Source organism: Erinaceus europaeus, chromosome 3, assembly GCF_950295315.1.
Source record: "Erinaceus europaeus chromosome 3, mEriEur2.1, whole genome shotgun sequence".
Taxonomy (NCBI): Eukaryota; Metazoa; Chordata; class Mammalia; order Eulipotyphla; family Erinaceidae; genus Erinaceus; species Erinaceus europaeus.
The window spans coordinates 18,038,223-18,054,572 of record NC_080164.1 but is presented as its reverse complement, the minus strand read 5'-3'; the positions used below and the strand labels follow the sequence as shown (position 1 = coordinate 18,054,572).

Below are 16,350 nucleotides of genomic sequence, written 5' to 3'. Positions count from 1 at the left end.
GGATGTTTCATGGTTTGAGTTTGTCATTGTTGTTTTTAGGTATTCTAAGAAATCTGCTCAGTATGAGCTGACAGAAGTTTTCTTCTAGATTTTTTTTTTAACCTCTTTACACCTATGATTAATTTGGGGTTATATTTTTGTGTATGGTAGGACATAATGGTTCTTTTTTTTGCAAATGAATATCCATTTGCTCTAGAACCAGTTGTTAAAATGACAACCCCTTTCTTCATTTCTTTGACATTTGTTCTGTTTTTACCAGAACACTTCTCAGCTCTAGCATCTGGTGGTGCTAGGGATTGAACTTGGGAGCTTTGGTGCCTCAGTCATGAAAATATTTTGTTGCATAACTATTATGTTATTTCCCCAGCCTCTTTCATTGCTTTGTTAAAAATAAAAAACGTGTGCATCTATTTCTGGACTCACTTTTCTATTCAAGAGATCTGCATGTCAAACCCAATCTAATGTCTATCTCAGTTTTTCACTGATGACTATAACTCTATATGGAAATTAGAGAGTTTCCATATCAAGGCCCAGGGGTTGGTGCACCCAGTTAAGCTCACAAACTACCATGTGCAAGAGCCCAGCTTTGAGCCCCAGCTCCTCACCTGTCGGGGGGACACTTCACAAGCGGTGAAGCAGATCTGCAGGTGTCTCTCTTTCTCTCTCCATTTCCATCTCCTCTCCCTTCTCAATTTCTCTCTGACCTGTCAAATAGAGCAAGGGGAAAAAAAGGCTGCCAGGAACATTGGATTTGTAGTACAGGCAATTTGCCCAAGGATAAATGAGGTGGCAATAAAAACAACAACAATAATAACAACATATACAACTTTGTTAGTTTTCACAAATGTTTTGTCCATTCTAGGTCTTTGTATTTCCGTAGAAATTTTAGACTGAATTTAACAATTTCTAAAAATTTCCAATGGGGAATTTTTATTGGAATTGCACTGAATTTACTTCTCTGTTTATGGAGAACAGTATTGAGCTTCCCAGACCATTAACATGATTTCTCATCATGCAGTTAATTTTTTTCTTCACCCTCTCTTTCCTTTTTCCCATAGTAAGAATATATAACTCTTGCATACATTTAAGTTTTACTGTAAATGCCTTGTTTGTAGGCTGCTGTACAAGGCTGTTGTCTTGGTTATTCTCGTGTTGTTTGATGCCAAGGATCAAACCCAGGGTCTCATACACTTGTACTACTAGTGAGTTGCATCCCCAACCTGATTGCATAATTTCTCTGACTATTCACTGATAGAATAGAGAAATAAAATAGATTTTTAAGATACTGACCTTGTGGCCTTTTATCTTGCAAAGTTCACTGTTCCTAGTATTTTTGTTTTGTTTTTGACATATTTCTTGGGATTTTCTACACTGGAGTTTATGAAATCTGCAAAGGCAGTTTTTACTTCTTTCAAATCCATTTGCCTTTTCTTTTTTTTTTAATTTATTTTTTATTTAAGAAAGGATAAATTAACAAATCCATAGGGTAGGAGGGGTACAACTCCACACAATTCCCACCACCCAATCTCCATATCCCACCCCCTCCCCTGATAAGCTTTCCCATTCTCTATCCCTCTGGGAGCATGGACCCAGGGTCATTGTGGGTTGCAGAAGGTAGAAGGTCTGGCTTCTGTAATTGCTTCCCCGCTGAACATGGGCGTTGACTGGTTGGTCCATACTCCCAGTCTGCCTCTCTCTTTCCCTAGTAGGGTGGGTCTCTGGGGAAGCTGAGCTCCAGGACACATTGGTGGGGTCTTCAATCCAGGGAAGCCTGGCCAGCATCCTGGTGGCATCTGGAACCTGGTGGCTGAAAAGAGAGTTAACATACAAAGCCAAACAAATTGTTGAGCAACCATGGACCCAAAGCTTGGAATAGTGGAGAGGAAGTGTTAGGGAGGTACTCAGTGCAAACTCTAGTGCACTTCTGCTTTCAGGTATATATTTTGCAGTAGTTTATGGATACGTGTGAGCATATGCTCTCTCTCACAGAAACTGGTGTATATCTAGGTTTTGGGTTCCATTTGCCTTTTCTTTAGCTTTGTTTTCTTATTTGCACTGGCAAATCCAATATGGTGCTGAATAGAAGAAATAAGAACAGACACCCTTGACTGGTTCTCATGATTAGTGGAAAAACACATTCAATCTGTCTCATTAGGTAGGACATTATCTGTAGGAATTTTTTGTTTTGTTTTGTTTATTCTTTTAGACCTTTTTAAATATTTATTCCCTTTTGTTGCCCTTGTTGTTTTATTGTTGCAGTTATTGTTGATGTCGTTGTTGCTGGATAGGACAGAGAGAAATGGAGAGGGGAGGGAAAGACAGAGAGGGGGAGAGAAAGATAGACCCCTGCAGACCTGCTTCACCACTGTGAAGCGACTCCCCTGCAGGTGGGGAGCTAGAGGCTCGAACTGGGATCCTTATGCTGGTCTTTGCACTTTGCGCCACCTGCGTTTAACTTGCTGTGCTACCACCTGACTCCCCAACTGTAGGTTTTATGTAAATGCTTTTTATCAAGATACTGTGACCCAAGAGGTGGCTTAGCAGAGTGAACTCATGCTTTGCACACATGAGATCCAGGTTCAATCCCCAGCATTACTCTGACTGTCCTGCTGAGTGGTGCTCTGATCTCTTTTCTTTCACTTCCTCTTACTAATTAAATCTTTTTAAAACACATTATACTGTCTACTGTAAACCATTAATCCCCCAATAAGAAAATTAAAAAAAAACACATTATACCTACTATTCAAAATGTACACAAGTTTTTTTTTATGAATGGATGTAGAAGTTTACCAAATGTTTTCTCTTTCATTAATATTATCATAAGCTTTTTACTATGGTGAATTACATTGCCCTTTACTATTTTATTTATTTTATTTTTACTCTTTTTTAAATTTTTATTTATAAAAAGAAAACACTAACAAAAACCATAGGATAAGAGGGATACAACTCCACACAATTCCCACCATCAGAATTCCACATCCCATCCCCTCCCTCTGATAGCTTTCCTGTTCTTTATCCCTCTGGGAGTATGGACCCAGGGTCATTATGAGATGCAGAAGGTGGGAGGTCTGACTTCTGTAATTGCTTCCCCACTGAACATGGGCATTGACAGGTCGATCCATACTCCCAGCCTCTCTCTCTCTCTTTCCCTAGTGGGGCAGGGCTGTTGAGAGAGGAACAGAGAGAACACTGCTTAGCTGTGGCTTATGGTGGTGCTGAGGACTGAACCTGAGACTTCAGAGCCTCAGGCATGGAAGTCTTTTACAGAACCATTATGCTATTTCCCCAGCCCCACATTGTTTTGTTTTGTTTTGTTTTTAATGCTAAACCAATCTTGCATTTCTGGGATAAACTGTGCTTACTTAAAAATATCTTAAGGATTTTTCATCTGCAACAATCTATGAGTCCATTTCCATGGCCCTTCCTTTCAGTCTCTTTACCGATCTGATGGGTAAAAGGTGAAATGTTTTGACTTGCATTTCTTTGCTCATAATTGAACATCTTTTCATATGCTTGTTTATTGGTGATTAAACATGTCCTTTCCTAAAATTGAAGGCATATCCCTTTTGTCCATTTCTAGCCTGGATTTGTGTTTTCCCAAGCAATTTGAAGGTGTTCACATGTATGATAAACATTTCCACCAGATTGATTTGTCGCTTATTTACAGTATCTTCAGACGTGTAGTTTGATATTTTTATTTTTCCATTTATATCATTCATGATATGAGAGTAGTGTGAAGATTTTAGGGGTGTAATTCCACACCTATATAGTCTCCTCCCAGTAACTGGCTTTAAGTCGCCGTGCCCGCCACTACCAGTACCCACCACTGTTCTCACAAAGTCAGAGAAAATCGGGTTACTGGCTTTCTTGTTTTGCTTTGCTTTTACTTTTTTCAGTTGTCTATGTTTCATATATGAACAAAATAATCCAATCCTTGTCTTTCACATTTTCACCTATTTCACGTAGAGTAATTACCTCCAGGTTCCATGTTTTACCTGGAACAATCCAACATCATCTTTTTAGATTCCAGAGTGGCTTTCCATAGTGGGTTCTCCAGTCATGTCATCGAGCACTTAGGCTCTCTCCGTACTTTCCAGAGTACGAGTAATGCAACTATGAACATAGGGTTGTGTATTTCCCTTCAAATTCGTGTTTCCATGTCCTCTGGAAGTATGCCTAGGGGCAGTATTTCAGTACCATAAGGTATTTCCATTTCTGTTTGTTTGAGGACTCTCCGCACTGTCTTCCAAAGGGCTGCACCAGTTGCATTCCACCAACAGTGTGACAGAGTTCCTTTTTCTGCACATCTTCGCCAGTGCTACTGTTTCCTATTTTGTTGATGTTGACCAGTTCACAGGTGTGAGGTAGTCTCCGTGTGTTTTAAATTTGCATTTAAATTTTTAAAAGACGTTTTAATTTAATAATTTTTACTTTTTATATTAGATGAAGGCAGAGAGACATTGAGAGGGAAGAGGAAGACAGAAAGGAAAAGAGGAAGAGAGAGGGGCTGGATGGTGGCACCTTGGTTGAGCACACACATTACAGTGCGCCGGGACTTGGGTTCAAGACCCCGCTATAGGGAAGCTTCCTGAGCAACGAAGCAGTGCTACAGGTGTCCTTCTTCTCCCCCCCCCCATTTTAAAGTGAAGAAAGAAGAGAGACACCTACAGCACTGCTTCACCATGTATGAAGATCCCTCCCCCACCTTGAAGGTGGTGACCAGGACTTGAATCCAGGTCCTTGCACACTGTAGCAAGTGTGCTCTACTGGGTACACTACCACTCAAGCTCTTTAATTGTATCTTTCAAATGATACGTGACATGGAGCATTTTTTAAATATTTATTTTCCCTTTTGTTGCCCTTGTTTTTTTATTGTTGTAGTTATTATTGTTGTTATAGATGTTGTCATTGTTAGATAGGACAGAGAGAAATGGAAAGAAGAGGGGAAGACAGAGAGAGGGGAGAGAAAGATAGACACCCACAGGCCTGCTTCACCACTTGTGAAGCAACTCCCCTGCAGGTGGGGAGCCAGGGGCTCAAACCGGGGTCCTTACACCGGTCCTTGCACTCTGCACCACCTGCGCTTAACCCACTGCGCTACCACCGAACTCCCTTGAGCATTTTTTTTTCAGTGTCCATGGATCATCTGTATATCTTCTTTTTAAAAATTATTTATTTATTTTCCCTTTCTGTTAACCTTGTTATTTTTTTATTGTTCTTGTAGTTATTATTGTTATTGATGTCATTGTTGGATAGGACAGAGAGAAATGGAGAGAGGAGGGGAAGACAGAGAGGGGAAGAGAAAGATAGACACCTGCAGACCTGCTTCACCGCCTGTAAAGCGACTCCCCTGCAGGTGGGGAGCCAGGGCTCGAACCGGGATCCTTATGCCGGTCCTTGAGCTCTGCGCCACGTTTGTTTAACCCACTGCGCTACTGCCCAACTCCCCTGTATATCTTCTTTAGAGAATGTTGGTTATGTTTGGTTTACTTACATGGTTATGATTTTCTTGTTTGGAATTAAACAACTATTCACTAAATTTTTCATCTTACTAGTTACTTTTTTTTTTATGTTCAACCCTTTGATTTACCTGTTACTTAATTTTGTGTGTGATGTCAGCAGGTGTGTAGACTGAAAATCTATTGATAGTTTTCTATAACTCTTCATGTCCTGTGGCATTTCCTATGGTTTCTTCACATGCCGTCCAGCCACCCATAACTTCTCTGGTTCAACCTCCCTTTTCTCGCCATGCTCTGCTAGAAACCCAAGGAGAACAGGAGCCAAGCCTGTTTCTCACTTCACTGTTTCCTTCAGGAAGAACTGAAAAACAGTTGCAAAGAACCTGACACATCTTTGGCACTCTGAAACATTTATGGGAGGAAGTGAAGTGTTGAATTCACACCTGCGTGACTGATTCTTTAGCCGCTTCAATATTGACTGCTGTGTCTGTATAAACAAGGGGAAATGTCATTCTCTGCAAAGCCATAGACTTTCTCATGAGCTCACTGGTCCTTCCTCCTCCTGGACTTTTGTTGTGTCTGTAAGCCTGCTCATTCTGTAAGGATGCTCTTCTGGGGGGAGTTTTGTGTCAACCCTTTTCTCAAAATCCAACAGCATTTTGTAAGTCTGCCGCACTACGCAGCCAGCCTTCAGTCCCAAATGGATTTTTGCTCCTTCTTTACTGCCCACCACCATGCTGGTCACAGAGCTCCTGAAAACTTTCCAGCTGCAACTGCAGGAGTCTTGTATACCCAGACTTTACAAAGGCTCAAGATCAGTTATGAAAGTTCTTGGGCCTAAGGACCCAGCAAACTGGGGAAAACCAGGCAGTGACCCAGTTAAATGTCATCATGACTTGTTCAAGTGAAACTGAAATTGCATTTAGAGTCTTTTAAAGCCACTTGTTAGATGAATGCATAGTTGGTACTGCCCTGCCTGAAGGCAGTGGTCAGCAAACTTTCTCTACCCATGTTTCCCTACATGGCCTCTACCTTCCTGGACCTTTGAGTCTTAAGGGAAAATGAACAGAAAACATTTACATATAGTTTGAAAATAACATCTGAATGTCTCTCACCACTTTCTGTATGTACATTTAATGGAGAAATGGTTAACTCTAGAATAGGACAGAGAATGTATAAGGTGATCCCAGAGCATCTTGCAATGGAAGGAAAGAAGGAAGGAAGGAAGGAAGGAAGGAAGGAAGGAAGAAAGGAAGGAAGGGAGGAAGGAAGGGAGGGAGGGGGGGAGGGAGGGAGGAAGACAAGGAAGGCAGGACCCTAAAGCAGTAAAGCAATAGGTGTAAGTCAGAAGGATACAGGATCCAAGTGAAAAAATAGCCAAGCTGGGGAGTCGGGCGGTAGCACAGCAGGTTAAGCGTGTGTGGTGCAGAGCGCAAGGACCGGCGTAAGGATCCAGGTTCAAGCCCCCAGCTCCCCACCTGCAGGGGAGTCGCTTCACAGGCAGTGAAGCAGGTCTGCAGGTGTCTATCTTTCTCTCCCCCTCTCTGTCTTCCCCTCCTCTCTCCATTTCTCTCTGTCCTATCCAACAATGATGGCATCAATAACAACAATAATAATAACTATAACAACGAAAAACAACAAGGGCAACAAAAGGGAAAATAAATAAATAAATATTTGAAAAAAATCATGTCAAGAATACCCAAGCTGGAGCAATTAGAGCAACAAAATCAACAATGCAACAATGGACTAGACCCTGAAGAGTAAAGCAAAAATCCATTGAAGTTATATTGCTGTAAGTGATTGAACAAATAAATGGGGAGAAGGGACAAACTTCCCAGAAACTTCTACATGGTTTATGGAGCTACTTATCCTGAGAAACAGAGCACAACTCCCCCATCCTCCAAGTGTGGATTGCTCTCAGAGATTACAGCATGAAAAGAGAGAGCAAAGTAATTTTTCAGTGGAGAAAGCTGACAAAGACCTTAGCCAAGTGATCGAGATTTGCATCATCGGTGACCCATGGGGTTGACAGTATGCACCCTTGAAGCACTCCACCTCTGTGGTCTTCCCCCATAGCACCCGCAGTCTAACCGTGAAGAAAACAGACAGATTCCAAGGAAGGGACATTTTACCAAGTGTGTGGCCAGTCCTTGAAACGATCACAGTCATCAAAAACAAAGATGCCCAAAAAGCTGCCACAGCTAGAGCAGGGTAAGGGACATAGTGAGTGCAGGATATCCTGGACACAATCCTACAATAGAAGAAGAGCGTGGAAGGGGCCAGGCAGCGGTAAACCTGGCTGAGCAGATACATTACAGTGCGCAAGAACTGGGTTCAAGACCCGGGTCCCCACCTACAGGGGAGAGACTTCACGAGCACCGAGGCAAGTGCTACAGGTGTCTCTTTGTCTCTCTCCCTCTTTATCTGTCTCTCACTTCCCTCTCAATTTCTCTTTCCTATCAAATGAATAAAAAAGGACATGAAACAAATGAATGAAATCCAAATAAAATATGGAGTTGAGATATCAATAATGTATTACTGTTATTTTGTTATTTAATGAAATAATATGTAGTAATAATAATGTATTACTATTTTTTTCATTACTTGTATGAATATGCCACAATCACATATGAATTGGGTATATGGTGTATATATATATATACATCATGTAAGAAAGTCTACGGAAATGTGTACTGTTCTTGCAACTTTTCTGTTTACCTAAAATAGTTATTTAGAAAAGTGTATTTAAGTCTACAGCCATACCACCCTGAACACACCCGATCTCATCTGATCTCGGAAGCTAAGCAGGGTCGGGCCTGGTTAGTACTTGGACGGGAGAAAAGTGTATTTAAATATTTTTAAAACTCCACTGGGTAACAGATGACTACATGCTTTTCTCCAAAACCGTTCTTTTTTAATTACAGGGTGCTGGTGACAGTTTTGTAGGTGCTTTGGCCTTCTACTTGGCTTACTACCCACATCTCTCCTTGGAAGAAATGCTCAAAAGATCTAATTTCATCGCGGCAGTCAGCGTCCAGGCTGCGGGAACACAGTCATCTTACCCATACAGAAAAGACCTGCCAATTCATCTGTTTTGATTCCTAGTAACTTGAAAATAAACAAAATAAACAGACCAGGAAATGAAATGTACTTGTCAGTGTTCATTCTTAGCTAGCAGCTGACGACTATAAAATGTCCTCTTCTCCTCTCTCCACAAACAGCACACCCATTTACCAAGTCAGTTCCTCGAGTTCTGTGTGTTTATGATGGCCATTTCTTTGTTTTTTCCTGCAAGAGCCAACCAGAGTTAAAGATTCTAAGACTAGGATCTGTACAAACATTACTGTTCAAAGTCCAGCTACTAGATCATGAATACGATCTGGACAAGGCCCCCATAAGCTTGGGCAAATGTCTGCAGCCAGTGTAGATTGTTAGGTAAGGAGAGAGGCGTGTGAATTGGGCCATTCGAGCAGCTCCTAAGAGAGGCAGCTGACACCATACTTTAGCTTCAGTGTGGTCAAGGCTTCTGGTTTTGCAAGAGAAGCCAAAAATATGGATGTTTATTGAACTCTTTCAGTGTTTTTAAGTATCAGCACCTGACTTAAAAAAAAAAATGTAGACATCACCTGTGGGCCACATTCAACTCATGTGCTAAAGAGACATTTGTTAAACCAGACTTTAAGTGAAAAATTCAACAGACAAGTTATGTATGTTACAGACCCTTTACAGTGGGTTTAGCAAGGATTGGTCAGAGAATTTTTCTTCTAGTACAAAATTATTATCTATCATTTGTACCTTAAAAAGGAGCCAGAATCTCCCCCATTATTGCTTTGAATCTGAGTTTAAACAAAAGATGGAACAAAATAGTTGATTATGCCTTAACCCTATAAGAAATAACTGTCTCATCTAATTTCATTCCCAGAGAGGTGCCTTATTGTTATTTTTATTATTATTATTATTATTTTGCCTCTCGCCACACCAGAGGGACACCTGCTATTTTGAAATAACTTCTGTCTCAATGCCTGAAGATGTGTGGGCATCCTATCACTCTCCGACGTAAGTGCTTTAAACAGGGTAGGTAGGCACCATCAAAGCTCAGAATGCAGCTAATACTTCTTAACTGTAGCCAGAAATTTAACAAGGAGAAAAACTGGCATTTCTGAAAATCAGCTAGACAAGACAGCTTGACCAAGAATGTGTGTAGATCTAGGTAGGGCAAGCATCGTTACTGAATGTTAGAGACTGTCAGTGGCATCTCTGCACTGGCTAGCTATGTAGTTTCATCATGGTCCACAGGGCCTAGCTATAATTTTACAGATAAACACTACAGCTCCATTTTTTTTAAATGAGATGCTGGGAAAACAAACCTAAGCTCTCATACATGCATGAGATTGCTAACTCGCAGCCTAATTATAATTATTACTAATATTATTATCATTGCCACCTGGGTTATCTCTAGGGCTCGGTGCCAACACTACTAATCCACCGCTCCCAGAGGCCATTTTTGTTATTAGATAAAACAGAAAATTTGAGGGGGGGAAGGGGATATAGAAAGGGAGAGAGAGATATCTGCAGACCTTCTTTACCGCTTGTGAAGCTTCCCCCCTACAGGTGGGGAGCAGATGTTTGAACCCTGTTTGCTGAACTGGGTATTAAAAAAATAACCACCTGGATCTCCAGCCTAGATTTTTAAAAAAGATTTATTAAAGGCTGGAAAATAGCAAAATGGTTCTGCAAAAGACTTTCATGCCTGAGGCTCTGAGCTCCCAGGTTCAATCTCCAGCACCACAATAAGCTAGAGCAGAGCAGTGTCCTGGTCTATTTTGCTCTGTATCTCCCTCATTAAAAAGTATGTATATATAGTTTTTTTTTTTTTTAGATTAGTAGAGAAAAGGCCAGTGCATCCACATACAGTGCTGGGGATCAAACTCTGGACTTCAGGTTTCCAAGTCTTATGCTCCACTATTGCACACCATTCTTGCCAACTTTAATCTATATTCTCTTAGAGAAAGGGGCACACTTATGTGGTGCTACGGCTCAAGCCCAGGACTGGAGGCATAGTCAAACAAGCCCTCTATCTGCTGAGTCACCTACTGGGCTCTAGCTCCATACTTTAAAAAAAGTGGGGGGAGGGGATGTGCGGGTGATGGCACACCCAGTTAAATGCATAGTACTTACTAACCACCAGGACCCCGCATAAGGATCCAGGTTCAAGCCCCTGCTCTCCACCTACAACAGGGACACTTCATGAGTGGCGAAGTAAGTCTGCAGGTGTCTAGCTCTCCCACCCCTCTCAGTTTCTCTGTCCTATCCAATAAAATGGGGGAAATGGCTGCCAGGAGCAGTGGATTAGTGCCAGCACAGAACCCCAGCAATAACCCTGGAGAAAAAGGGGGGGCAGGTGGGGAATTGCACCCAGTTAAGCACACACACTACCATAACACACAATGACCCAGTGAAGCGAGTCTGCAGATTGGTGTCCCTCTCCCCCTCAATTTATCTTTCCTATCAAAAATAATAATAAATAAAATAGAAAGGGGAAAAAAATGGTCACCAAGATAGGTGGGTTTGTAGTGTGGGCATCAAGCCCCAGCAATAAAGTTGGTGACAATAAAAAGTAAAAATGAGTAGGGCGGTAGTGCAGTGGGTTAAGCGCAGGTGGCGCAAAGCCCAAGGACCACCATTAAGGATCCCAGTTCGAGCCCCTGGCTCCCCACATGCAGGGGAGTTGCTTCACAAATGGTGAAGCAGGTCTGCAGGTGTCTTTCTCTCCCCGTCTTCCCCTCCTCTCTCCATTTCTCTGTCCTAGCCAACAATGACATCAATAATAACTACAATAATAAAATAACAAGGGTATCAAAAGGGAATAAATCTTAAAAAAAAGAATAAAAAAAGTAAATCGGACTGGTGAAGTAGCTCACCTGGATAGTCTGCTGCTTTGCCATGTGCCAAACCCAGGTTTGAGCCCGACTCCCAGAGTGCTGAAGAAAGTTTCAGTGTTGTGGTCTCTTTCATTCTCTCAGCCTTAAAACAACATCGCTAGGTGACAAATTATTCCCATCCCAAGTTTCCTAGAAAATTCTAGATAAAAATATTGCCATGGGACCTGAATTTGAGAATTGGGATGGACCGGTGACTTTTTTTTTTTCCTGAATAATGCAAGCAAAATCATAAAGAAGTTCTCATAGTTCCTTCTGTGTTGAAAGGCTGGCTCCTTCCTATCATTTCTGTTCACTTGGGATCTGCTCCAAAATCACTTCAGAGCAGGCCTCTGCCTAGTCTATGAAGTTCAAGGAACAGACTGGAAACTCTTGCACAAGTTTCATGGAAAATTTTCTTATTAAATGAAACAATGGCTGTTTTTTAATAATGTGGTTGTTTTTTTTTATTTCAAATAGTGGGGAAAAACATCACTAAGAGACAATAGAACCGGCTATTTTAATATGTTTTATTAAGGGCTATAAAAATATCCAGAAAGATAAATAAATGTGATGCAATGCTATATGTCCCGACACGAAGAACTTTCTTTCACTGTATTGTTTTCCTTCACAATGGCCTTCAAATCACAGGAGGCAGTGATTCCGTTCCATTTCCTCTTCTTTCCTGACAAGCTGCAGAATTTCTGCATCAGTATCCTGCCCTTGGTCTTCTCATTTATAAACCAAGTGCATTTTCAATCCATTGTTTAGAGGGAGCGTATTTTTTTCTGTTCCACAAACAGGACTTTTTGTTTCACTGTAGGAGGAGAAAAGAGGATTGTTAGCAGAAAACTAAAATGCATCACTCCTAAAAACTAAAGAATCTTATCAGACCATATGCCCTCTCGCCTGCTTCTTCCTTTCTCTCTCTTTCTCTTTTCTCCTTTTAACTACCTTGGTCTTTTACTGCTTATATCGTTCTTTCAATGCTATTTCCACCTGGAAGGTCAATTTGGTCTCTATTATTCAAAAAGTGAAAGTTCATGTCTTAGTTCACTATAGAGGAGAATTAGGTGGTTAAGTGTCTGTCATCCATCACAGAATGGACTAACTGGGGGAAAATAAGATTTTGATATCAATTTCAATTTTTACCACCAGCTGTATGTCTTACAGCTCAAATCAATTCTGATACAATCTACCTGTGGGGGACTTGGGGTTCTGGTGCATGGTGGTGGAAAAGGGCCTAAATGAGGGTGACAGTGTTTTACAGACACTTATATCACAAGGAGATAAGGAATTGTACCCATGTGTCAACAACTGTATGCCCCCTCACCCCACCAATAAAGTGATTTTTAAAAAATCAGTCTATACTTGAATGAGTATTAGTGCCAAGGGGCCACAAAACCACCCTCGATGTAGAGAGGGCCTGAAAGCATCAGAATTTACTGTGGAGAAAGCTTCTCTGGTTCTTACCAATTGGATCATAATGCAACAGAGTCAGTTTCTCCCGCAGTCGGCTTCTCTTCGTGTTGAAGGAGAAACCTGTCCCAGCTTCACTCACCATTCTCACCAGAATGACTCTAAGGTTAAAAGGTGAGTTGTTACAAACTAAAGAAATGAATAAGTCAGGGGGATGCAGCATATTTTGAGAATACTATCTGGTAGCAGTATTTGTGGGGCAGCTAAGAAGGTTCAATGCTAAGACATTCTACATTTACAGTAAATCACAACTTCAATGGTTTTGATTCTCACTGTTTTTTTCCACTAGAGTGCCCTGGTAATGACCTAGTGAAAGTAGTAAGGAGAATTGAACCACATTATAAAGATAAACGTAGATCCCTACCCCTCAGACAATAGAAAGGGGTGAGAAAAATACGAGCAACCCTAGTGGGCCAATGAGGAAATCACAAAGATGGCGGTCTCAGCAGAGCTGTAGTCGCCAATGAGTCACGAGGAAACCAGGAAGGACCAGGATAAAGGGAATGGCACTTTTCCACTGCTATTTGTAAGTTGTGTTCCTCTTCCTATTTTAAGTCGTAGTTATCCAGAGCATAAAGCTTGTGTTCTGCCTCACAGGGCCTTTTTGTACTATTTGTTACTTTTTCATGTGTCTTGTCTGCCTGGGTATACCGTGCAATTTTATTTCTCATTTAATTCCAAAACCAATTTGAAGCATCCACCACCACGTTACACATTTTTGTAGCCCTTACAATGTTCATCAGTTCTTCATCCACACTGATAAATTAAGTTAGACAATAATCACTCATCCCAGCACAATCTCTAAACTATCTATGTAGCGTTTACTCTATGGAAAATCTAATGGGAAAAACAAAGCTGGGTAACGCTGCAGCTGTGCCCTCGCGAGCTCGCTGTACAGCAGGGGAGGTGAGCTGTGTGCACCAGGTCTGTAAGACATGACGTGTGCTGTGTGACAAGAAGCATCCTGAGGACACAGAAACAGAAAGTTGCTCTAAAGACACCAAAGGCACAGGAGAGTCCTAGACCACTTGGAGGTGGGGAATCCTAATGTAAGTAACCGACTAGGTTGTGGGAAAGTCAATAAAAGATACTAACACACTCGATTAACTTGAATTGAGAAAGCCTTGGTTTAAACTGTGTGATGTGTGTTGGGTTGAAAGCAAAAGCTGCTTTCGGGTTTTCCTTTTTTTTTTTTAAATTAACTTTATTTATTTATTGGAGAGATAGCTAGAAATTAAGATGGGGGAGATAGAGAGACACCTGCAGCACTGTTTCACCATTTGTGAAGCTTTCACCCTGCAGGGTCCTTAATCATTGTAACGTGTGCGCTTAACTAGATGTACCACAACTTGGTCCCAGATTTTCTTATTCTTAACATGGAAAATCTTCAGTGTTGTTTCCAAATGTTGAGCTGTCTTGGTAAAAGATGAAAGCCTTCATATTGGCTATTTTTGAAATGCTCTTACCATGAAAGCAAGACTACAAAACTTACAGCTGGCTCTGCTAGAGTCTGTAATGGGATCTAGCCACAGTCACTGGACCCCAGACGAGGAGACACAACATGGCTGCAGTGCTGACAGTACCAGGAGCCTGACAGTTTGCTTAGGAGCAAGGCAGCAAGTGCCCCTTTAAGAAAATAACTCCCTTAAGTAGGATAGTTGGCTGTGTATTTTCTGAGAGTTCACGGGGCCAAAATAAGTCAAGTGACCCCTCAAACTAATTTGAAGAATATAGACGGCACAGCTTAAACATAAGGATGTACTGGCAGCTGATTTTGGTCAACAAATCTAACATCCAAGTTTTTAAAAAGCTTTACTTACTTTGACTTGCTCTTGGCAACTTTTGTAGAACAGAAAGGTTAGGAGGAAAAAAGAAAAAAAAAATCTATGTTATTCATCTTTCTTACCCAAATTTCGCAACAAATGTCAGTAATAACGAACAAAATGCCTGTCATTAAGTATACAATGGGCTGTAAGTAAACTAACAACTCCCCAGCTACTACTGATACCTTAAGATTTTTAAGAATTGGGGGGTGGGAGATCCAATCCTATCAGCACAATTCCCGTGTAAAGATTTACACTTTGCATAATCTCGGTCTCACTGGCTGCCTTTTAGATCTTTCTATAAAGTTAAGATCTGCTCCAGCTTGTTTGTTTTTCCTCTCCCAAAACACAAATAAACATTTGCACTGAAACCTCTTGGACACGGAAACAAAACAGCGCAAACTCCAACAACCATCACACATGGGGGGGGGGGGGGGATTCGAAAACCAAACCGGGAGTCAGGCTGCTGCGGGGAAGCAGTCCGATGAGCAGGAAGGAAGGCCCTTCACAGCCCAGCGCACGACCCCGGGCGCCCACGGCCCTCTCAAGCAGTCTTCAGAGGTTTAACACCCATGGGTTAAAATCCTGAGCGCTTCCCCCGCTTAGACGCCCAAGGTTTCTGTTGACACGTCCCCACAGAGGGCGAGGGAGGGGTCCCCTTGTCCCTGCGCCCCGTAACTTGCACCCAGAACCCGCGAGAGTACCGACCACGAAGGCGGCCGCGGGGCATGCCGGACGTTGTAGTCCTGGCGGCCTGGAAAGTCCGCCGAGCAGTTTCCCGGATGGCTCGCACGCCCCGGCCCGCGCTCTGCCGGCCCGCACTCTTCCGGGGCCGGCCTGTCACAGCCCCAGTTCCCGCAGCTGCCTCCAGCCCCACTTACGGGAAACTAAAGACAGGAACATGGCGAGAAGCCCTGACAGCCCCCGGTGCCAGGCCCGAAGTGCGCAACAAACGACTGCTTCCGGGGCACGGGTCTGCTCCGGAAGTGTATTCTGTATCAACCGCCGCCGCCGCCGCCGCGGGCCACGCCTCCCGCCTGACCTTGGGTCCCAAGCTTGCCCTGTGCTCCCTTACTTGCTCTCTGTCGCCTTGGGTCCGGGTTAACCTTGCCCTTTCCTTGGCCCAAGCCTGGACATCTTAACATGGTCCTCTGCTTCCTTTTTGTGAGGAGTGGCATGTACTCACCACCGTGACAGACACAGATTTTTTAAAGGGCCTCAAGCTGTATTTGAACCTTTGAAGTGGTCATTCGAATGAAATCTGAGCTGACAAGACATAAAAAAATAAAGCTTCATCCCAAGAGGGATGGTCTCGGACTCCACAGGCACGGAAGCTCTGAGCTGTGGAATGGCCATTCGGTTATAGACTAGTTTGAGGGTTTAAATGTGGAGCCTCCTGCATCCTTCCTACAATGTTCGTCCCACACAGGCAGAGCCTGGTCCAGGGAGGAGAGAGGCTTGGAGGTCGGGAAAAGCAGGAGCAGCCAGAAACAGAAAGCCACTCAGAATCTGGGCTGCCTCAAAAGCAGAAAAAGACAGTTACTGAATAATTAATGATCAAATTTATAGTTTATGTCATAGATGGAAAGTTTGTCGTCCCACTCCATGTATATGTTAAAACTTAATCTTCAGTGTAATCGTATTTAGAAATGAGATCTTTGAGTGGTAGAT

The 16,350-nt window shown here is 42.4% G+C and overlaps 2 protein-coding genes across 9 annotated transcripts in view; one reads left to right on the top strand and one right to left on the bottom strand.

Annotated features, from left to right (window-relative positions):
* RBKS (ribokinase) overlaps positions 1 to 8,605 on the top strand; it is a 102,265-nt gene extending 93,660 nt beyond the window's left edge. For all 6 annotated transcript variants that reach the window (XM_060186787.1, XM_060186786.1, XM_060186788.1 and 3 more), the window contains one exon: positions 8,384 to 8,605. In XM_060186787.1, coding sequence (XP_060042770.1) covers positions 8,384 to 8,557 — 174 coding nt within the window. In that variant the 3' untranslated portion in view covers positions 8,558 to 8,605. The remainder of the gene's footprint in view (positions 1 to 8,383) is intronic.
* Positions 8,606 to 11,893: 3,288 nt separating this feature from the next.
* MRPL33 (mitochondrial ribosomal protein L33) lies at positions 11,894 to 15,660 on the bottom strand. Of its 3 annotated transcripts, none has more exons than XM_016191851.2 (4): positions 15,561 to 15,660; positions 14,677 to 14,695; positions 12,851 to 12,957; positions 11,894 to 12,194 (listed from the first exon to the last, which is right to left on the bottom strand). In XM_016191851.2, exons 1-4 carry the CDS (start codon positions 15,580 to 15,582, stop codon positions 12,145 to 12,147), a joined length of 198 nt encoding a protein of 65 aa, XP_016047337.1. In that variant the 5' UTR covers positions 15,583 to 15,660; the 3' UTR covers positions 11,894 to 12,144. The 3 variants fall into 3 exon arrangements, with proteins under 3 accessions (XP_016047337.1, XP_060042752.1, XP_060042753.1); XM_060186769.1 differs by lacking the exon at positions 15,561 to 15,660 and adding an exon at positions 15,052 to 15,374; XM_060186770.1 differs by lacking the exons at positions 14,677 to 14,695; positions 15,561 to 15,660 and adding an exon at positions 15,052 to 15,380.
* Between the last annotated feature and the right edge of the window lie 690 nt (positions 15,661 to 16,350).